General features: G+C 45.1%; 1 protein-coding gene across 3 annotated transcripts; it reads left to right on the top strand.

The window, feature by feature from the left end:
* The first annotated feature begins 6,533 nt into the window (after positions 1 to 6,533).
* Positions 6,534 to 21,527, top strand: COPS8 (COP9 signalosome subunit 8). Of its 3 annotated transcripts, XM_086615802.1 has the most exons (9): positions 6,534 to 6,664; positions 9,681 to 9,751; positions 12,159 to 12,207; positions 13,923 to 14,055; positions 15,026 to 15,133; positions 15,607 to 15,669; positions 16,114 to 16,119; positions 16,866 to 16,907; positions 18,209 to 21,527. In XM_086615802.1, the coding sequence occupies exons 1-9, from the start codon at positions 6,587 to 6,589 to the stop codon at positions 18,286 to 18,288; spliced, it is 630 nt and encodes a 209-aa protein (XP_086471928.1). In that variant the 5' UTR covers positions 6,534 to 6,586; the 3' UTR covers positions 18,289 to 21,527. The 3 variants fall into 3 exon arrangements, with proteins under 3 accessions (XP_086471928.1, XP_086471927.1, XP_086471926.1); XM_086615801.1 differs by lacking the exon at positions 16,114 to 16,119; XM_086615800.1 differs by lacking the exons at positions 6,534 to 6,664; positions 16,114 to 16,119 and adding an exon at positions 8,114 to 8,714.
* Positions 21,528 to 22,168: the final 641 nt, after the last annotated feature.

The following is a 22,168-nucleotide window of genomic DNA, read 5'->3' as shown; positions in this document are numbered from 1 at the left end:
CACAGGGATGCTCCATCCCCCAAATACCCTAGCTGGACCAGGGACCTCCCCTCCATCCCCCAAATACCCTAGCTGGACCAGGAACCTCCCCTCTATGCCCCAAATGCCCCAGCTGGACCAGGGACCTTCCTTCCATCCCCTAAATGCTCCAGCTGGACCAGGGACCTCCCCTCCATCCCCTAAATGCCCCAGCTGGACCAGGGACCTTCCTTCCATCCCCTAAATGCTCCAGCTGGACCAGGGACCTCCCCTCCATCCCCCAAATACCCTAGCTGGACCAGGGACCTCCCCTCTATGCCCCAAATGCCCCAGCTGGACCAGGGACCTTCCTTCCATCCCCTAAATGCTCCAGCTGGACCAGGGACCTCCCCTCCATCCCCTAAATGCCCCAGCTGGACCAGGGACCTTCCTTCCATCCCCTAAATGCTCCAGCTGGACCAGGGACCTCCCCTCCATCCCCCAAATACCCTAGCTGGACCAGGGACCTCCCCTCTATGCCCCAAATGCCCCAGCTGGACCAGGGACCTTCCTTCCATCCCCTAAATGCTCCAGCTGGACCAGGGACCTTCTCTCCAGCCCCCAAATGCTCCTTACTGCACCAGGGACACCGCCCTCCCCAATTCATATCCTCCAACACCTCATGCTGGACCAGGGACCTCCCTGCTCCCTTTCCCCAAATGCCCTCTATTAGAGCAGGGACCTTCCACTCCATCCCCAAACACCCTGTGCTTGACCTGGGATCCTCCCACTCCATCCCCCCAAAACGTCCCACGCTGGATGCTTGATCCCTCTGAACACCCTACACTGGACCAGGGATCCTTCCCCTTCTTCTCCCCCAAATTCGAGGGATTTCAGGGTTTTCCAACCGAGCGAGCAGTGTGATGGGAGATGCAATGAGGAGGAGAGCTGTTAAATTGCTTAAAGATAGCCAAGGTCTTCACCGTAGAGGATTAAAATATGAGGAGAACAAGAACCGCTGGCCCAGGAGCCAGGGAGGGGACAGAAACTTGGCTGAGGATCCTGCAGAACAAAGCGAAAACAGGAAAATGCACAGACATGCCTAGAAAGTCATAAAAATAAAGTTCAGGTTAAACACACACAGGGTCCTTTTCCCCTTGGCAGGTTACGAAAGGGCAAGCTTGGCCTCCAGAGCTGCTGGCAGAAGCCACCGCTCTTCTTTATTCCTGGAAAAACCAAACAGGAGGAGGTGGATGGAGGTGTTCAGGGTAGGCAGAAAGGGGGTCAGCCAACACCGCCCCCCCCAAATCTCAGCTCAGGGGGAGATTTGGTCCAGAGAAGCAGCAGAAGGATGCTCAGCCCCAAAGGCATGGAGAGGTGGGTGGGTGGACAACCCTCAACACCTCGTACCGCACCGGTCTCTGCGCATCTTCAGCCTCCCCGATTTAGGGATTGTCCTTTAATTATACCACTGTGCTGTAGTAAAGACCTGTAATAACTGATTTCTCAGGTTTGAGTTGCTAAAACAAGGATGAGGAAGGCAAAAAATAAAATTAAAAAAAAAGGTAATCTCCCAGAGAGCTTCTTCTTTATTGGAGTTGAAGCCAACGCCCCGATCAAAACGAAATGATGAAAACAAAAATTGTTTGGGAAAAAGAAATTGCAACCTCCCATCTGCCGCTCGCCGTTCTTCCTTTCTGCTGGGCACAACTCCGAAAAATGAGGCGTTTGTCCCCTTTGATGGTTGGTGTAAAACGAGCTTTGACGTAATGGAAGGAAATAATGTATTTAGGTCCAGCCTTTGCTCGGATCAGGCAGAGCTCGTATAAATCAGGGCACTGAGGGGATCGGGAAGGGTGTGGAGAGGTTCAACTTGACCCTTTACCACCGTTTTCTTTAACTTCCACATTAAATTAACTTTCCTATTGTTCCATATCACTGCGTTACATCTTATTTTCCTCATCATGATTCTTTTGTTCCCCCGCAAAGCTTTTGAAGCGGAGGAGAAAGGGAAACCTCTTGTCATCATCTTTCCAGAGGGTACCTCCAGATCACACGCAGGACATGGAAACGACTGGGAAAGTAAAGTCCTGTCCCAACATCTCTGCTAATCTTTCTTGGAAATGCCTCGGTTGGTATGGCTTTGAAAACTACTTTGAAAACAACCGATGGCTCGTTGGGACCGTCCAGGATGGCAGGACCGGAATCCATCTCCGTCGCCGCGTTAAAATTCACGCAAGGCACAAACAAGTTGCTGAGATTCTCATGCCATTGCCACCAGGAGCTGAATAAAAATCACATTAAATTTACTTCATACTTCTGCAACAGCCAGTGGCCATGTCTTAAAGTGCTTTTCAAGCCCGTGGGCCAAGGAGAATCAGGATCCTTTCAAGTCAAGGAGTTTTTCCATTAATTTAACGTCGTTGGCTTTGCCAGCAGGACAAATTTTCCGATGTGCTTAGGTGTCTTCTGAGTCTGGCCTCTTCTTTTGGTGCCTAAATTGAGGAGAAGCTTCCAAATAAAATAAATGACCCCATGATTTCCTGAGACGGTATCTTGGCCAGTCTTGGTCACTGTCTGAAGGTGCTGGATGCTGCCACTGTAGAGGAGCCAAGCTCATCCTGCACTGGCTCTGGACAATCCCAAGAACAGCATCCAAACCTCCTAGATTTATAATAATCCCAGAAATCCATCAGATCTGTTATATTTTATTTTGGTGATGCAAAAAGTCTAAAAGATGCCAAAAAAAAAAAAAAAAAAGCGTATTCTCTGCTAGCATATCCCCTCCCTGAAAATGTTATCACAGCCTTAAACGGCATCGGAAAAGGGGAAAGAGAGAGAGAGAGGATGCAGCACACGCCTGCAAAAGGGCAGGTTTGGGCTGAATTTATCTTTTTTCGCAAAACTATTTCCTTGGCATAAAACTGGCGCCGGCAGGGCGATGGGACATCAGCCTGAGCCATGGGATGGGATGATTTCTGCTTGCAGAGGGCTGTGCTCTTATCTGCAGGAAAATGACTCAGAAGTGGGTGAGGCAGTGACGGTGGGGTGCTGCTGTAGTGGTTTCTGGTCCTGAATCCCGCCGTGCTCCGGGCTTTGCGGACCCACGTGGAGGGGTCCATCGCAGGTGGGATGGATGGGGAGCTGGTTTCTGCGGGAGCGAGCAGCCACGGTTTGCCCTGGTACCCAGGGCTGGTTTCGTTCTCAGTTGACTCTTTGCTCTTTTAATCGTGTCGGAATTAAAATATGCTCAGACAGACTTCTCAGCCCCTGACCAAAACACCAACCTCCATGGGGAAATTTAATGAAATTGGCTCCTAAGGCTGAACCCAACCCACTGCTGACCCCGCTCTGGGTACAGCTGTGCCACCTCACCTCGTGCCCACTGGGGACCTGGGGCTGTGCTCTCCTATTAACCAGCCCCAGCCCCTCCTGAAGCAAATATTTGGGCTCTTTGAACGTCCCCATCAAACGGCATCTCCTGAGCCACCGCCGCGGCACCGGTTAAAGCCCTCTGCAACCAGCCTCTGCCCGCAGTGTTGGCGAGGGTGTGGAAACCGCTCTTGCTCAAGACGAGAAGGCACGAGAGGCCGTTAGAGCATCTCGCTGGAAGGGCTGACCTCCCAGCCACGACGCTTGGTTTCCTCTCCGCTTACGGAGAAGCCCCCGCCGAGCTGCTCTGGCAGCATCCCCGGCTCTCGCAACCACAGGGTTGGCAGCTCCCGCACACCGAGGAAATAAAACGCCATGGTACATCAGCCTGGGGCACTGAAGTTGGTGGCACAGAGCAAGTTTCCATCAGTGGTGGGATTTTTCAGCTCGGTAGGAGACCCCATGGAGAAGCGCATCCCTGAGCCGGAGGGTGCACAGAGCACCCTAAGCACAGCACCCTGCAGGGAGATGTCCCTGGGAGTGTCCCCAGCAAATGGAGAGGGATGGAGTAGGAAGAATAATTAAAAAAAAAAAAGAGGAAACAGCTTTTCCGGCTGCCCCCACGCAGAGGCGTTGCTTCCCGAGAGGTCCAGTGGCTCTGGGAGGCTCGGCTAAGCGAACTGAAAAGCAGCGCTTCCTTCGTCGTCCCAAAAGCTTAATGAAATCCTGCAAAAAGAAATATAAAAAGACCCTCTAACTGCCCCAAAATGGAAAGAGTTTCTCGCACAGAGGGGACAGTGAGATGTTTGGAGGTGGCCATGGTTCAGCTCCGGTTTTCTTGGCCTTTTTAGGCAGTTTCTCTTGCAGTTAGTGCCCTCTCGCGGAAACCTCTCATCTGCTCAATTTTTACTGTTTTTTTTTTCCCCAAAATGAAATGATTACCCGACAGACAGCAGGAGCACACACAGAGGCCACGATTCTGCCCAGGCTCAGCACGGCCAGTGGTGCCGGGGACCGGCTCGTGCCTTCGCACCCAGCACCGGGAAGAAGGGTCACATCGGGATGGAGGATTGCGACCCCAGGACATCCCACCATGAGATGAAGACTTCCCAAATCGACGTGCTCCGTGGTGGGAACCCAGGATGGTGTGACCCCGACCCCGCCAGCGGTAAGGGAAGGTCTCCCACTGGCAGCAGGACAAGCTTTGCTCCTCTCCTTGCCTCCTGAAAAGTACGAGATAACTGGGAATGGGAGCAAAAGGTGAGGACAACGTTCCTCTTAGATGTCCGAATGTCAAAGCGATGCCGGCATAGAGCTGGGGACGATAAAGAGCCGGCTGGATCGATGGGACCGGCGGAGACAGGAGCGGGATGTGAGGTCTGGTGGTGGGAAAAGCGACGCCTGAGCCGGCAGAGCAGCAGTGCCATCGCCTGGAGCCCTCTGCCAAGGTGCTCTCCTCCAGGCAAATCCTAAAGTGAACACAAACACACGTTATTTTTATTTTCCCATAGCCGAGACTTCTCCTGGAGCACGGAAACTCTCCAGCGAAGGGGTCAGGTGTTACACCAGCCTTCCCTTACACCAAAGCACAGAGAGGCTGAGCATCCCGAGGCTTTCCTTTTTTTCAGAGAAGGCCACGAAGATGATCCGAGGGCTGGAGCACCTCTGCTATGAAGACAGGCTGAGAGAGTTGGGGCTCTTCAGCCTGGAGAAGAGAAGGGTCTGGTGTGATCTTATAGCAGCTTTCCAGTACTTAAAGGGGCTACAGGAAAGTTGGAGAGGGACTTTTTACAAGGGCGTGTAGAGATAGAACAGGGGCAATGGCTTTAAACTGAAAGAGGGGAGATTTCAATGGGATCTAAGGAAGAAATTCTTCCCTCTTAGGGTGGTGAGACACTGGAACAGGTTGCCCAGAGGAGCTGTGGCTGCCCCATCCCTGGAAGTGTTCAAGGCCAGGTTGGATGGGGCTTTGAGCAACCTGGTGTAGTGGAGGGTGTCCCTGCCCATGGCAGGGGGTTGTGGAACAAGATGATCTTGAAAGTCCCTTCCAACACAAACCATTCTGTGATTCTATTATTCTATGATTCAGCCCAAAAGCATGGGGAACACCGCCGGGCTGCACTGCCACTGCTGGGTCAGGCTTGCACCGGGCATCCTAATTTTGCATCAAGGTGGTGCAGCTCTTGAGTATGGCTTGGGGAAACTCTCTTGTAAAGGGCTGGAGGGGTCCCTGGCCGAATAGGAAGAGTAAATGGGTTTGGGGCTGGTGCTCAGGGTGCAATGGGGATATGGAAACTGGTGGGGGAGAGCTGGGGTCAGGCTTCGTGCAAGGGATATGGGGCTGGGGATGATGGTGAAGAGCAGATTTGTGGTATCAGAACGCAAGGGTTTGCAGAAAATAAGGCCCCTGGGTTAATTTTACCCTAAAAAAAAATCGGAGTTTCCATCTGCGGCCCCAGTAATAGCAAAGATCTGGTGACAATCCTGCCATTTTCCACCTGTTTATGTGGAAACCGCAAACGGAAGCTGCGCTCCACGCCACAAACACATCTAAATCCCATCCTGTGGGCATAAATAGGTAAAAAAAAAAAAAAAAAAAAAAAAAAGAAGAAAAAAGATGAAGTCATAAATAGAGGTCCTGAACCCGACTCTGGGGAAAGGTGGGCAGGTCTGGGGGGGTCCCATCACTGCTGGGACCACGCCGAGGGTGGGAACCGCCTGCAAAGTGCCATATATGCTGTTCTGGGCCATTTTAACACCGTCCGTGCTGGTCTGGCACACGCACTGGTTTGTAGGACACGCGCACGCGTGCGGATGCTGTATGATATCATGTATGTAACGTGTAATAAATGACGTAGAGCATATATCTTATACGTCACACCTAAAAATAAAAAAAAAATAAACCGTAAATCTGTTTATTACGCACAGACAAGCAGAAATAACGGGGGAAAAGACGTTTGTTTCCTTAAAAAACGCGGGTCTCACGCCCGCTCTGCGCAGCGACGCGAACCCGCCCCCTCCCGCGCGCCGCGCTCCTGACCCCGCCCCCTGCTCTTGGCCACGCCCCTCCCGGCAGGGCCGCCCTGGCGCCCCGCCCCTCAGTCCTCCAGGGCATAGATAGGCGAGGCTAGAGCGGCTCGCCCGTTCCAGGCCGCGGGCGGAAGTGCGTGCTGCGCGGGACGGAAGTGCGTCGGGTGCGCGGCCGCCTCCTGAGGGGAGGAGGGTCTGGCTGGCGGCGGGGCGCCGTGAGGGGAAGATGCCCGTGGCTGTGATGGCAGAGAGCTCCTTCAGCTTCAAGAAGCTCCTGGAGCAGTGCGAGACGCAGGAGCTGGAGGTGCGGAGGGGCGGGGGGACCCGCTCCCGGGGCGGGCGCGGGGGGTTGGGGCCGGGCTGAGGGCCCGTCTGCTGCGGCGCGGCGTCGGGGCTGGGTAAACGCGGGCTTTCGTCTTCGAGTGGCGTTTTGAGAGTCCGGCCGGGTCCTGTTCGCGGCTCTCTGTGTTCGTGAGGTCGGTGCGGGTGCGGTGTTTCATCTCGCCGCGTGTGAGGCAAAAAGCCCGCCAAAAAGCTGTTCAGAAACGCGTGCAGCTGCAGAGGAATGCGTGAGTGCGTTGTAGTATAAACATTAGAGTCTTTTTGGAGGGAGGTGTGTCAGGGGTGGCGGTTCATATGTCTTCGTGCCTCACTCGATTGAGAAATGGAAGGTATTGAGAAGGGGAGCAGGGCACTGAATTGCTCATAAATCCCTTGTGTACTCGTTATAGAAGCATAGAATCACAGAGTGGTTCGGATTGGAAGGGACCTCAAAGATCATCCAGTTCCAACCCCCCTGCCATGGGCAGGGACGCCCTCCACTACACCAGGTTGCTCAAAGCCTCATCCAACCTGGCCTGGAACACTTCCAGGGATGGGGCAGCCACAGCTTCTCTGGGTAACCTGTTCCAGTGCCTCACCACCCTCAGAGTTAAAAATTTCTTCATTGTATCTAATCTAAATCTCCCCTCTTTCAGTTTAAAGCCATTGCCCTGTGTCTTATCACTATACGCCCTTGTAAAAAGCCCCTCTCTAGCTTTCCTGTAGCCCCTTTAAGTATTGGAAGGCTGCTAGAAGATCACCCCGGAGCCTTCTCTTCTCCAGACTGCACAGCCCCAACTCTCTCAGCCTGTCTTCATAGCAGAGGTGCTTCAGCCCTCAGATCATCTTTGTGGCCTCCTCTGGACTCATTCCAGCAGCTCCATGTCCTTCTTGTGTTGGGGACTCCAGAGCGGAAGTTACGAGAGTTCACGCTGGAAGCCTCCTCTGTACGGTGTTCAAGACTGTTGCTCGATGAGTTTTCAAGTCTATGTGCGCTGTTAGTGTGCCAGACTCCAGCCTGTGGTAAAGCTAGATGCCACCAAATTAATGCTAAAAGCTCTTCCAGGGCCATATCCGTAGACCCTTTCTTGTCCTGCAGAGTTTCCAGTGCATTTCTAAATGGGAAACTCGTGCCTCCCACTGTAGCAATTTGAAATAAGGGAAAACTTTTGAGTTTTCCTCTTTTATGCGCTCTTCAGTGATTCTGATTTTTAGATCTTACCCCCCTGATAATGGAATGGAGAGAGCTGTTCCAGTGTGTGGTCACTCGCTACAGCAGAAGTTGGGTGCTCGCAAACAGCATAGCTGTGTGGTAGGAAATGCAGTTCTCAAATGAAATGGGTCCCTACTTGTGGGTGTGCATCATCAAGCTTCAGTTTTTGTTTCTCTGTGCTGCTTCTGTGCTGAGCCCAGATGCCTGTTATGTTCCCAGTGTGGTGCTGCAGCTTCTTGGTATGCCCTGAGTTCTCTCGAAGAGCGTTACGGAGCTCGAGGGAGGTGGTTGTGCTGAAAATATGAGCTGCTTGCTGCCTCAAGTGATGGGCATGTGAACACGGAGAAGCAGAAGCGTGCCCTTGCACCCTGTGGGAGAGTTGAGTGTGGCATTTCCCATTAGGGAGTGTCTTTCTGTAAACGGAGTTACCTTTTTATTCCCATTCAGATGAAGAAGCTGCAAAGCAGTGAGTGGTTGAGACTTGGTTGGGGTAATCTGTTTGAACCTGACTTGCAGTGGGTTTGGATGCCTTCTTGGCCTCTCCGGAGTGGTTGTGTCAGTCTGAATTCTGAGTGACAGGGATGGAGCCCAGCAGCCTTTGGATTTTGCTTCTGTGGGCATCTGAGGAAGTTGAATGTATCCTCCTCGCTTCCCTGCTGCGGTGTGTGTGGTGTTAAACCTCGGTGGGTCCTCAGGAGCTGCTACAAAGCCACCCATCTTAGACTGTGCTCTGCCCAAGGTTTGTTGTGTCTGTCAGCAGAGTCTCCTGCAGAAAACAGCAGCTTTCAGTAAACTGTTCCTGAAAGCTTTGACAAAGCTGGTAAGTTAATTGCTGTGCACGTCTGCATCCATATCAAGGTTCTTGGGGGCATGTTAATGTCATGTGGCAGTCGTGTCTCAGATTGTGAGTTGACATGCAGGCTGATGTTTTTGCAGGCTAGGTGCAGCCACAGAGCTCCCTTCAGTAAGACTGTAGATTGTAAATCTAGCTGTTTTGATGGTAGTTGGCTTTCAGTTCTGTTCCACTGTCTTCTCTCAGATGAAGTAGTGATTTTTATTGTATTTACTGCAGAGAAACACCCAAGGTGGACTTACACAGTTCAAACAGGTGGTAGTAAATGACCTGGCTTTGTTTCACTGGGCTTAATCCAAGGAACAGTTGCAGAAATGTTGTGTCTATAGGTGATGAGCACTGGAAACGGTGTAAAAATAGCTGAGGACGATGATATCTACTCAGTGACACAGCAAATCACCTGCTTTTGGCCTATAAATCACATGCAATTAAATCGAATAGCTGCGTAATTGGCTTCCTGTGTCGCTTTCTGCACTGTCCTGTGATAAATTGCTAAAACCTTATTGGAAATATTTTCAGCTTTTGAATGATTACAGACTTTCAAAATTTTATAACTTTATCGTAATTCCTTTTTTCCTACTTGGATGATTTGTGAGGTCTGCTGAAGCGTGGCAAGTGTCAAAGCAAGATGATTACCACTTTCGTGAGCCTAAGCTAGATTGTTAGAAAGGTAGAACCTTACTTTATTCATGCAGCAAACCAAAGTTTTCTAAGGAAAACTTCTGGCATGTGCAAGTTAACTCTTCATGGTAAGACATAACTGTTTTACTATAACACTGGAACTCTGACAATTTGTCCAGACCTGTTATGTGGTAGGAAAAACATCAATTGTCTTGGAATGTTCAGGTTTCATTCAACTTGGCTACCTGATGGGTTTTACAAGATATCTTGCTCTTAAAATATGTAACCAAATTATTTGTACGTGTTTTTCAGGCCCCTGGAGGAATTGCAACGCCCCTTGTTTATGGCCAACTTCTAGCTTTGTACCTGTTGCATAATGACATGTAAGTGACTTGTATTAATCTTTAACTTCAGGTACTGGATTTGTCACTATTAGATCGAGCTGTAGTTGCCACAATATTAGTAACTGGTTGTGTGACTAACAAAATGCATGTAGGCAGTGCTGTGTTTTTTTAAAAAAATAATTCACAGAATTAAGTCTCTCTCACCCCTTACTCTGTCAGGAAGACTATTCTCCTTTGTTAGCTCTTGCCCACCCTTTTGAACTGTACAGAAACAGGTTCACTTTAGGAAGAAAGTTCCTTAAATAGTGAAATTGGCTCCTTTGGAAAGTGTTGAACACTTCAGTGTTTTGATTTGTACCTTTTCAAGGCTGCATTTCTTTTGGGTGAGATTGCATGCTCCTTGTTGTGTCTGGTTGTAGCAGGGCAACTCTAAACTGTCCAGTGGGATGGAGTGCACCCTCAGCAAGTTTGCAGATGACACCAAGCTGTGTGGTGTGGTGGACATGCTTGGAGGGAAGGGATGCCATCCACAGGGACCTTGACAGGCTTGAGAGGTGGGCCTGCAAGAGCCTCATGAGGTTCAACAAGGCCAAGTGCGAGGTCCTGCACATGGGTCAGGGCAATCCCAAGCACAAGTACAGGCTGAGCGGGGAATGGATTGAGAGCAGCCCTGAGGAGAAGGACTTGGGAGTGCTGGTTGATGAGAAGCTCAACATGAGCCAGCCATGTGCACTGGCAGCCCAGAAAGCCAACCGTGTCCTGGGCTGCATCCAAAGCAGCGTGGGCAGCAGGTCAAGGGAGGGGGTTCTGCCCCTCTGCTCTGCTCTCATGAGACCCCACCTGGAATACTGTGTTCAGCTCTGGAGTCCCCAGCACAAGAAGGACATGGAGCTGCTGGAGCGGGTCCAGAGGAGGGCCATGAAGATTATCCAAGGGCTGGAGCACCTCTGCTATGGAGACAGGCTGAGAGAGTTGGGGCTGTTCAGCCTGGAGAAGAGGAGGCTCCGGGGGGATCTTAACTGCAGCCTTCCAGTACTTAAAGGGGGCCTACAGGAAAGCTGGAGAGGGACTTTTTCCAAGGGTGTGTAGTGACAGGACAAGGGGCAATGGCTTTAGACTGAAAGAGGGGAGATTTTGATTAGATCTAAGAAGGAAATTTTTCACTCTGAGGGTGGTGAGGCACTGGAACAGGTTGCCCAGAGAAGCTGTGGCTGCCCCATCCCTGGAAGTGTTCAAGGCCAGGTTGGATGAGGCTTTGAGCAACCTGGTGTAGTGGAGGGTGTCCCTGCCCATGGCAGGGGGGTTGGAACTAGGTGATCTTTGAGGTCCCTTCCAACCCAAACCATTCTGTGATTCTGACTGGAGTGAGCTAAACCTGCACAAAGCAGTAATCCTTTGAATTTGATCTGGTGGATTATCACCATGTCCCTGTGTGAGCTCCATTTGCTATGTTTAGGATTTTATGGAGAAATTGCGGGTTATTTATTCAGGCAGAATAAATAATGCTGCTGTATTTGATTATCAAGCCAAAATAAGTGTTTGTGTGGGGATTCCAAGGTTTGAGTGTTTTCTTTCAGGGCAAATTCCCTGAACACCGATACTGAGTGTTAGATTTAATGCAGATAACCTTGATTCAAATGAAGGTGAAGTTTTAGAATTGCGTTTTTAATGAAAAACAGTGATTTCTTTTCTTTATTTTGCTTTTTAAATCTTTCTGAGAATTTGTAATCATTTCAGTTTTAGACTTCTGTACTCTAAAGATCAATGACTAAATATTTCAATATGTCCAAAACCTCCAGAGTGTGCGTGACAGATGGGTTGGGAAGGAGCAAAGCAGTTTAAAGCTTTGGTATACAAAGTGGGGTGGGTGCACATGAAGAAAGCATTTTTGTACTAATAGTAATTAAAATGAAATTATCTTTAAATGGTGTTTCTTTCATCCTTTTAAACTTCTATGTTGGCGTGCTTTATAATGTAAATAATATATTTATAAATTATATACATGTTCCATTGTATTAATTCATAATATGCTGAGGCTGCATGCTCAAAAATGTTCTTCTGCTGGAAGAGTGTGATCAAAGTTTGGAGACCTGATCTAAATGACTACTGACACTGTGAAAAGTTGCTATTCGTACATATATTTGTCAAAGATGCAGCTATTCCAAAAATAAAATTGCAAAAGTAACTTTAATGAAATGCTGCCTGGAGTAGATAAACAAAAAAACTTTTCTAAACTGGTTTTAAATGAGGTGGTTAATGAACCATTGGTTGTATTATTACAATCATGTTGTCTACTTGAGAGCAACTTTGTTTCCTACTTCAGGAGATACAGAGGAATATTTTAAACCTCTGAGATTGTTAATTGTAGCATCTGAACAAACCTTTTGGTATCTCCCTGTAGCAAACATTTGGTTACTGAGAAGTATTTTTAATTTTTTTTTTTTAGGAATAACGCACGGTATCTTTGGAAAAGAATCCCTCCTGCTATCAAATCTGTAAGTACTTCATAAAAATGCCATTTGATACTAAACCAGTTTCATATAAGCTTGCAAATAATGACCCTTTTCCCCATAAGGAATTCTGTTTGAGTAGCCTTGGGCTCAGTTCTGTGCTGAGAACTGCTTGCCCAGCAGGTGGCACGTTGGTCTTCAAGATCTCCTGGTTGCTCATCTGTTACCTCTGTTCCTTCACAAATAATGTGGTGCAATAGGATTGAGTAAATCAGTAGACTTTTTTGGTAAAAAGCCTCATGATAAAGGGGGAAAGCAATGCATCTGATCCTGGGATGGGGCCACGTGCCACACGAGGGTGTGGAATACCTCGAAATGTGACTTCAGGCACGATGCACCTTCAAACAGATCAACTTTCTGAAGGCAGTTTTGTGCCCTGCGTTTGGATCAAAGACACAGTTTGAGATTTTAGGTAAATACAACACCAGAAATGCTTTTGGACTTTACTGTTGCTAGTTTTTTAGTTTGAGATCATAATTTTGCAAGGAAACAAGTGTTCTGTAGTCTTTTATTAAAAAAACTCATGGTCAAGATGGGACTTGTCAGGTGGTTCTGGAATAGTTTTCTTTCTCTTTTAAGAAAAAAAAGTAATGACAACAGTTGAGTCATCAGTCATCTCGATCAAATTTTCCTTGTACTTTCTCTGAAACTTGCTGCATTTGTTGCATGGCAATATTCTGTGAATAATCAGTCTGGCTTTTTTGGTGTAACTTGCGTTTCGTGTGAAGCATCATTCTTGGTGGGGGGAAGTTCATTTCATGAATGATTTTGGGAAGGTCACACCTCAAAGCATAGTATTTTCTCAGGTGTATGTGTTGATGAATCTTCTGCTTAGTATGAGTCTGAACTTCAGAAACAAATTGGTTCTCTCTACATTTGAAAACGTTTCTTTATTACTCAGCTTGGTGTGTGGTTGCTGTTCTGACAGGCTGTTCTGGAGTCCAGTTGACCAAACGAGTGTGTAACACAGTAGGAGTAGCCCTTAAAACCAGTAGTGGGAGAGCAGTTGTAGTGAGTACGGTGCCATGTTAAGTGTGACCTATTGTCAAGATTGCAAGACGAAACTTCAAATTGAAAATTGTCTCCACTGCAAACACCCTCTGCACTTCACAAAGCCTCTGCTGAGGAGGCAAGCATCTCTCTAAGCAGAAAATACACTGTGCCTGTCCTTTTGTGACTCCAGTCAGCAAAAGTGTGAGTGTAAACTCTCCTCCATGATTGTTTTAGCTGGTACCTCAGCCTGGTTTGGTGTAGAATCGTAGAATGGTTAGAGTTGGAAGGGACCTCAAAGATCATCTCGTTCCAACCCCCCTGCCATGGGCAGGGACACCCTCCACTACACCAGGTTGTCCAAAGCTTCATCCAACCTGGCCTTGAACACTTCCAGGGATGGGGCATCTACAGCTTCTCTGGGCAACCTGTTCCAGTGCCTCACCACCCTCAGAGTGAAGAATTTCTTCCTTATATCTGACTGACTTGCATCTTCCTTATGTAACTGACGTGTGAGCAGACTTTGCTTATGTGGATGCCAAAGTTTTGGCAGAGGATGGATCAGGGAGCTTGCAGTGGTGATACCTGCTAGAGCAAGATTTCTCCACACGCGGTGAGAAAGGGAGGGGAGCAGAAATGGGCTTATACAGAATATTCACTGCAGAGAATACACACTTCTGGATTAAATGGTGATGGTTTTGTCTCAACAGGCAAATGCTGAACTTGGTGCAGTGTGGTCAGTAGGACAAAGAATCTGGCAGAGAGACTTTCCGGGAATCTATACAACAATCAGTGCACATCAGTGGTCCGAGACTATTCAACCAATCATGGAAGCACTTAGAGGTACAAAGTCAGTTTCTGTAGGTAGTATGGAATTACTCGTTGCCTTGAATGATTTCTGTGTGCTCACACAAATAGACAAGTGACTACTTAGGAAAAGTCAGAAGTGGTCAGGAAGATTGCTGAGTTTTTGTAGGTGTTACATAAAGGAATTTATTTATCAGGTGTAAAGAAAAAGCGCGTTGCAAAAGCTGGTAGAAACAAACTGAAATGTTTTTATTAATTAGGATTGTGTGTGAGACTGACTTTCCAATGTGAAAGAATATACATGTACCATATGTTTTGTTCTGTAATAGCAAACCAGACGTTTAGTTGTCCAGTTTTATCACACTTTTAACCAGTAAGCTAGGGAACTTGGCTTGGCATTCCAGAACCTTGTGACACTTAGGTAATAAGTTTCACTTTTAAATGTGGCTTGAGACAAATATTTTAGTTATAGACTGTGCAACAGTGACATGCAAAGTCTTGCTACTAGAGGGCAGTGCAGACTGCTAAAAAGCCTTCCGAGGTGTTTTGAAGTGACAAATTCTTTGTAGCTTTAGAAACGACGGATTTGCCTGGGTATCAAAGCAGATGTGGTTAAAAACACATGAACAGTTGGACTAATTGCTATTTTCATGGCTTTTTTTTTGAGTGTGAACTACTTGACATAAAAGCTTATTGCAAATGGAGAATGCTGTCAGAAGCAGAGTTTCCTAAACTGGTTTACATACTGGTGGTAGTACCCAAAATGCCGCAAGCTGCTTTTGGAAGTTGTGGTTTCTGAGGGACTTTGTCCCGGCATGGAGCAAGCTCTTGTCTCTGGCTGCTGACTGTGGTACTTCAGTAAATAGTGGCAAGGGAGGGAGAACTTCTAAAGTGCTAGCTTTAAGGGTGGTGGTGGTCTTCCACATGTGCTAGAATTAAAAAAATTTTCTCAGATTTCCTAGTTACGGAGAACTACTATCTGCTTACAGTGTTTATCTCTTCTTAGATGCAACTAGGAGACGAGCCTTTGGACTGGTTTCTCAGGCATATACCTCAATAGTTGCAGATGATTTCGCGGCCTTTGTTGGGCTTCCTGTAGAAGAAGCTGTGAAAGGTACTTTGCATTTATTCACTGAATGATTTTTCTACAGGTGATTGAGGTCAGCAAGCTGCAAGTGATGGTAAATAGAAACATATGTACAAATTCTGAGACTGTTAGAAGTGATGGGAAAGTGAATAGAGCAAAATGTCTTGGTTCTGGATAAGCATTTGATTTTTTTTTATTATTATTTGCCACTAGTTACCATTGGTTATCCTCCTCTACTATATGTTGAAGTGTTAAACAATTCACTAATGAGGGAAGACTGAAGGCATTGGGTTAACCTGGTTTTGTGTGCTGTTATTACTTTCATGAGCTTATTTGTTGAACTAGATGTCTTAATGCTTACAAGAAATATGTCTTAGAGTTGTAGTATATAGACAGTGTACTGAGATGCTTTTATACTGGTCTTAAAGTGCACCTTTAGTTTGAATTTCTAGCAATTATATAAGATATTTGTTCTTACAAATGTAAAAATACCTTTTCAGGTGTATTAGAACAAGGCTGGCAAGCAGACTTTTCGACTCGTATGGTAATGCCTAAAAAGCCAGGTAGGTGGAGATGTTATTTCATTAGACATAGAGTTTAGCATTTTCTAGTAATGAGGTGTTAGTTTTTAATTAAGATTTTGCATGATATTCTTTGTGATATCTTTATGGGAGCTCGTGCTGCTGTAAAATATGGAATATTTATAAAATGTAGGAAGTACAAAGTAGTGGGTTTGGTTTGGAGTTACAAGTAGTTTGGATTAAACTACATCCTCAAATTAATTTTTTTAAACAAAAGCAGACAGGATATGCTATGATTTCTCTGGCTCCTCCTCTGCTTCTGGCTCTGACTCAGTGGAACATAAGTTGGATGACCTCAAATGACATGTCTTAATCTAATAAAGATGAGTAAAAATATACCATTTTGAACCTGAAATTTTTTTCAGGGGAAATAGAGCTTCTTTGGGCAGGGATCTGGTGGATCTTTTGTGTTCTTAGGAGCTCCAGTTGCTGGTATAACTTCCTTTGCTTTGTAAAATTTATTCTACTGAATCTTATCTTCGCTGTCATGATGTTGATAACAGACTATCTGTTCCTGCAAAGCTCAGCCTGCAAAGATATTGTGTTTTTTTTTCTAAAGCAGTATTTATGGCTGGCTGAGACAAAAATAAATGTTAAGCTATGAAGGCAGAGATGAAATGACTGCTCTTAAACTGCACAGTGTGGCTCTGGAAGAAGGAGCCAAAGTACAGCATATCTCAAAGGACAACATCTATTAGTCTAAGAAAATATACTGTTTGTATGGGCAGAACTTTCAGATGTTCAGAGCCCAGAACATTAAAATAAACATGTGTGAGGCAAGGTGTTGAAATTTATCCTTCAGGGCACACAACCAACCAGAGTCCTGAGCTTTTGCATGTGATCAGGGTTTTTTTTTTTGTGAACTGGTTGCAAAATATTCAGTGCTTGCAAGTACTGAGAGCTAGTTACATGTGGTTCTTTTCCAAAAGCGCGTGCAAGAACTACTTTTGAGGCAAAAAGAAGAGGCAGGAGGTTGTAATCTATTTTCAAGCTGCATGTCTAACCAGCTAAGCCTCGGGTATTTTGCTTTATTATCTACGAAGTAGAACATGGTAAATGAACAGACTTAATTTTAATTACCTTTTTATACAGTTTTGGCTTGATATATAAAAGATGTCCAAAAGTTTTGGACCAAAAAATTGGTCCACTGGGCTAACTTCTGTTGTATTTTTCTTCAGGTGTGCTGGAAGCTTCCTTTAACAGATTTATTCCTTCATCAGGTACTTTCTGTTTCTATATAAACCTACTTGAATATATCTAAACTTGCATGACTGATGTAAATACAATCGTATCAGCACCACAAAATGGGAATTAGGTCCTAGGGAAGTGAATGTTGTCATTCCACCCTCAAAAAACTCCACTGCACTCAGGTGCTATGTAAAGGTGTTTCTTCCTCTGTCTTTTTTCCCTCCCATCTTAAGGAGTGCCTGAGATTCCCACTTCCATAGCAGAAGTAGAGAGCAGATTCCAAAGCAGGGCTAGACAGCACCTGTAAAACAAAGGATTTCGGTGGAAAAATTCTGACTTACAATCAGTTTCTTCACAAAGCAGCCCCGAGGAGGTTTCGTTGCTTTTGTGTGCTGTGGGACTTCTGAAGTTTTCCCTGTAGAAGAAGGCAGTCTTCTGGTTTTCCTCAGAGCTGACTTACAGATTGCGGTTTCATACGTTGTCATGCTGATTCTCAAAACACTGTTGTCTCTATTGTTCCTGTGAAGTGACAGCAGATCTGAATCGGTGGCTTGCTGTCTAACAGAGTTGCCAAAAGCATCTTAAATTTACAGATTTAATTCTAAGCCCATTTCAAGAGCTGGGATCTTGCTTTTTGAAAACATTCTTTTGATTGTCAGCCACCTCTGTCATTCACTTGCAGCCCTTAGCAGGATGTCTACTTTAACCATATCCTTAGTGCTAGTCTGTTAACTCTTCAGGAAGAGTAAATGTAAACTTTCTTTCCTTTTTTATTTCTGATTTTTAATTCCTAAGGTCTCCCTGGCTTTAGTCACTTGTCTTCCAACCTATTGCTAAACCGTAACCTCGGGTTAGCTGGCATTTGTATGAGGAGCGGCACCTGCACCGCATTCTCCTGCAACCCACGCAGTGCTTTGCTGTGTCTTGTTAGTCTGGAAACCCAGTAGATTTATTTGGTATCTTCAGTATGACAACTTGTAAGGAAAAGAGCAACTGAAGAGCTCCAGGAGTTTTTTTTGTCAGGTGGAAGTACTGTCAGTCTTTTTTTTGCGTATGCTGGAGCCTGAATAATAAAATTTGGAGACTGCTTACGACTGGAACTTGTTACAGCTACCTTTGCTGTTAGTAACTCTTGGACTACTTGATGTTGCAGATAACAGAAAAGTCATGTCAGCTAAAGTTGCTTAGGTGGGAGGTTCACTTAAAATATGGCCTATAAGACTGTTTAATACTCTGATGCATTTCATTTTTTCGTTACTGTTGTGACGGATGATTTTGTGGATGGATTTGCTTTCTTAATTTCGTTAATGATACGTTTGTTTTATCTTTGTAGAACCTGCTCCAGTTCCACCAATTCCAAACGAACAGCAGTTGGCCAGATTGACTGACTATGTGGCTTTCCTTGAAAATTGATTACCCTGCTCCTGTGTTCAGAACAACTTGGGAATTCTATGTACTGACAGTTCTAGAAATCTTAAGATTTATTTTTATTTCATATTTGTTAAATGTTGCGGCGTCCCCTACTCAAATGTGTGACGTGTAGAGTATACGTTATCCCAATTCATGTTTTGCCAAAGCCAAGCTAGCAATTGAAACGATCCTTTAACTCCTGTAATATTTATTCAGTAGACGCACAGCAGTATTACGTAGTAAGTTTTTTTATTGACTTGCAGCTGAGAGGCAGAACTTTTTTCAGGTATATTAGAAATGGAGAAGAAAGAGTAATGAAGCAAGGTGACTGTGAGCAATCCATGCTAGTAGGTTATGTGCTTCTGTGATGAGTAGGGCAGTGCTTATCACAGATCAATTGCATGTTGAATGTGAGTACAAAGAGTGGAAGACTGCCCTACTCCTATCTGCAGAAAGAAAATATTTTGATGAAATAGTAACTTAAATAAGAAAACAATGTACAGTAAATCTTTTTGCGAGTATATTTGTGGCGTATTTATAATGGATCTTTTTTCTTGTTGGTCATTCTGGATTGTTACATCTTCCTGTTTTTTGAGGTGAGCATCTTCGTTTTGGGCATACTTTTAAAACAGAATAATTGGAGTCATTCAAGAAAGGCACATCTTCCCTTTGAGGAAGAAGTTTTTACTTTTGGAAGGTTTTGAGTGATGTAGGACACCAGATACTTTGTTGGGTGACCAGACACCTTCTGGAAGCCTGTCATGTCTCGGTTCTTTTCAGTACACTGGGCCAGGATCTACAAGAAACAAGGTCTCTTACCTGCCTTTAAACTTTCTGAATTACTTCTGCAGTTATTGGAGAAGAACTTAAAAATTAAATGTCCCTAGTAGAGACTAGTTGGGATGGGGATGATATTTTACGCTGCAATGTCAGTTTAAGGAATACATTTTCTGTACCAGAGCACTGCTGTGTTAATCTTTGACTTGAGAGTGGCTTGTAGAAGCTGAAAGGTGACTTGTATTCCAGGCTTCTTATTTGTGTCTTGCTGGTACAAAGGCTGTGGGAAAATAGCGGTGCTTTAAAGGGCAGAGTGCATGCCTTCGTTTGCGTCTCCCCTCTTTCCAACATCATATTCAGTGGTTTCATCGAAGATGGCGGGTGTGCCATGTGTTGTGATTGTTTTTCCCAGTGTGCACTACCTACTGTACGTTCTCTTGTTGGAGATGTGTTAGCAGGGAGGGATTAGGAACTGTGCACTGCTACTTTGAGAGCTCCCGTTATATGTAAACACTCAAAATGATTATTTATTTGAAACCCACCTAAGACTTGGATTTCTGAACTTACCTTCAGTGATATTAAAGAACATGTTTACACTGACCTTGTGTACTTTTTTTTAATTTTCCTTAGCGTACGTTTGTTCTGGTTTGGCTAGTTTTTAATGAACTCTTCTTGGTCTAATTTGGGTAGAGCTAGTTAAAGATTAGTGCAATGCATTATGCCTAGACAGGTATTTTGAACAGCTTTGTGTGCAGCAATCTCTGGAAGTGTTCAAGGCCAGGTTGGATGAGGCTTTAGGCAACCTGGTGTAGTGGAGGGTGTCCCTGCCCATGGCAGGGGGGTTGGAACGAGATGATCTTTGAGGTCCCTTCCAACCCAAACCATTCTATGATTCTATGATTTTATATTAAGAAACCACTGGTACCCTTCTGATGTCTTAAAATATTCAAAGGCATGGAGTACTTGAAGAGCTAAGTGAAAATTTCCTCTTCGGTGTATGTATTGTGCAACTCTGCAGTTGTTTGTAGGATACAGACCTTGCAGCAATGGAAATTAGGCATGATTAAAGGATTACTAACCCCTTGCACTTAATAAATAGTAATGGGAAAAGAGCAATGTGGACACTGGTAATCTGTGTGTATCTCAAATCTAGTGTCAGATCTCTCTCACATGTAGTAAGCTTGACTCTGCTCTGTCCAGTTTGAGCAAGTTTATAATTTTGAGATATTATCTGGTCTGCTATAAAACTGAAGTTTTAAAGTTTAAGTTTTAAAGGCCAATGCCTTTAGCTTTGGGTATGGCATTAACTCATAACTTGCCTTGTAGTGTGCTCTCAGCCACGCCTTTTTGTTTGTACTTCTTTGGAATCCAAGCTATTATTTCAGATATTTTTCGTCCTCATTGCCCTTTATCATGATTGCTGGTTCACAAATACCCTTTTTCAGATGGGCTGCTTGTTGCTACTCTTACTGGTCATGTAGTGGACACAGCATGGTTTGTAACAGCAGAATATTTTCTGTTTGTTCCTGATCCTTTCAAAGATTGGCTCAGTTCTGATGTTTCTTGCCCACTGCCTTTTTCTCAGTGTAGTAATGACAATGACTTCAGTATCTTTCATCAGCAGTGATAACTAGGTTGCTGTGCATCATTGCATGTCCTTACTCAGGGCTTTCACCTCTGGTTAACAAATGGGCAGTGAAACAGTAGATAATCTCAGTATTGTAAGACAATTCCGGTCTTTGTCATCAGACTTACTTCTGACTTCTTTGATAACTTGATAATTTGGGCACTGTTGCCTTGCTAACCTGAAGAACTTTATCAATATTGAACATAATAGCTATTATGGTAATTTATGGTAGCCTCCTCCACTGTGAAAACTGACTCACTGCTACTTATCCTTAGCCAGTCCTTTCCCCTTTAGTCTACTAGTTTGTGTAGTTTTGGAAAAATCTGTTGTATGTGAAGTAGACCACTTAATCCACACTTGTTCATTTTAATCCACATGTGTTGAGTCTTTGTAGAAGAAGTTAGTACATTTGAAGCTGCTTACAAAACCAAACCAAACTTCCTCATATACTTTTCTATGTATTTTTAGTATTTCTCCTTTTTAGCAAAGAATATGCTGCCCGATTCCCCTGTCTAGACACTCATCTTGGTTTTCTGGTTTTAAATGGGCAAGTGAGGAGCAGACTGAGTTTAAGTCTTGGTAAAGGAGCTAGAGGTATTAAATGTTAGAAGTAGGGGGTGTTACAGCCAGATGGAATGCAGTGCTTTGTGTGTGGGAAAAGCAAATGGGACAAGTTGCTTTATTGATGTTGATTTGAAGTGACGCTGGAATAGGTTGTAATCTACTGCCAATGATACAGCTTAATACAAATGGCTTTGAGGGATGTTGTTAACTGTCATGAGACCTTTAATGGACTTGTTTGGCATGTGTTGAGCTAATAAAGTCAAATTTTTACTTTTCCAACATGTTCTTAAAATTAGTGAATGATTTTTATCCTGCAGCAGGCCATCAGCTGGTTCACAGTACCTATAAATAGGGAATTTATGTCCAGTGGCAAGCTTATTGTAGTTCTTTGTGGAGACTGGGGTACGTTGTCATGATTTGATTTGGTTCCTGAGCTGCACCGTGCCACAGATCCTCAAAATGGGAGTGAGGGCTATCTCAAAGTACCATTAAATGATGTGCTTCTGTTTAAAAAAAAAAATCTTACCAGTCTCTGAAATGGAAAGAGAACTCTGTCCACAGAGCTGTGGTTAACCTAGCAAGCAAAGGTGTAAGATGAGCTTGGTAGAAAAGGTAGGAGAGTTCACTTCTCTTGGAAGCAGTGAGTAGTCTCAGTGGTAGCTACTTTTAGGTTTACTCTTGACTATATTGTGGTCTTCAGATGAGTGTACTTCAATACTATGGAAAAGTGTAAACAACTTTGTGACACATGGCATTACAAAAGCCAAAATCAGACATATTGGTAGAAAAGTTTTCTTTTGGCTTGGGTCTATCTTGTGCTAAAATATTGCAATCTCAAAGGGATCAGTAACACAAGTTCTGCTGAACGGAAATGTTAGTCCATTTGTTAGACATGATCTGTTTTAAAGGATTTCA

The sequence above is a fragment of the Tauraco erythrolophus genome, chromosome 8 (genome assembly GCF_009769465.1).
Source record: "Tauraco erythrolophus isolate bTauEry1 chromosome 8, bTauEry1.pri, whole genome shotgun sequence".
Taxonomy (NCBI): Eukaryota; Metazoa; Chordata; class Aves; order Musophagiformes; family Musophagidae; genus Tauraco; species Tauraco erythrolophus.
The sequence above is the reverse complement of the archived record's forward strand: the minus strand, read 5'-3'. Positions and strand labels throughout refer to the sequence as shown.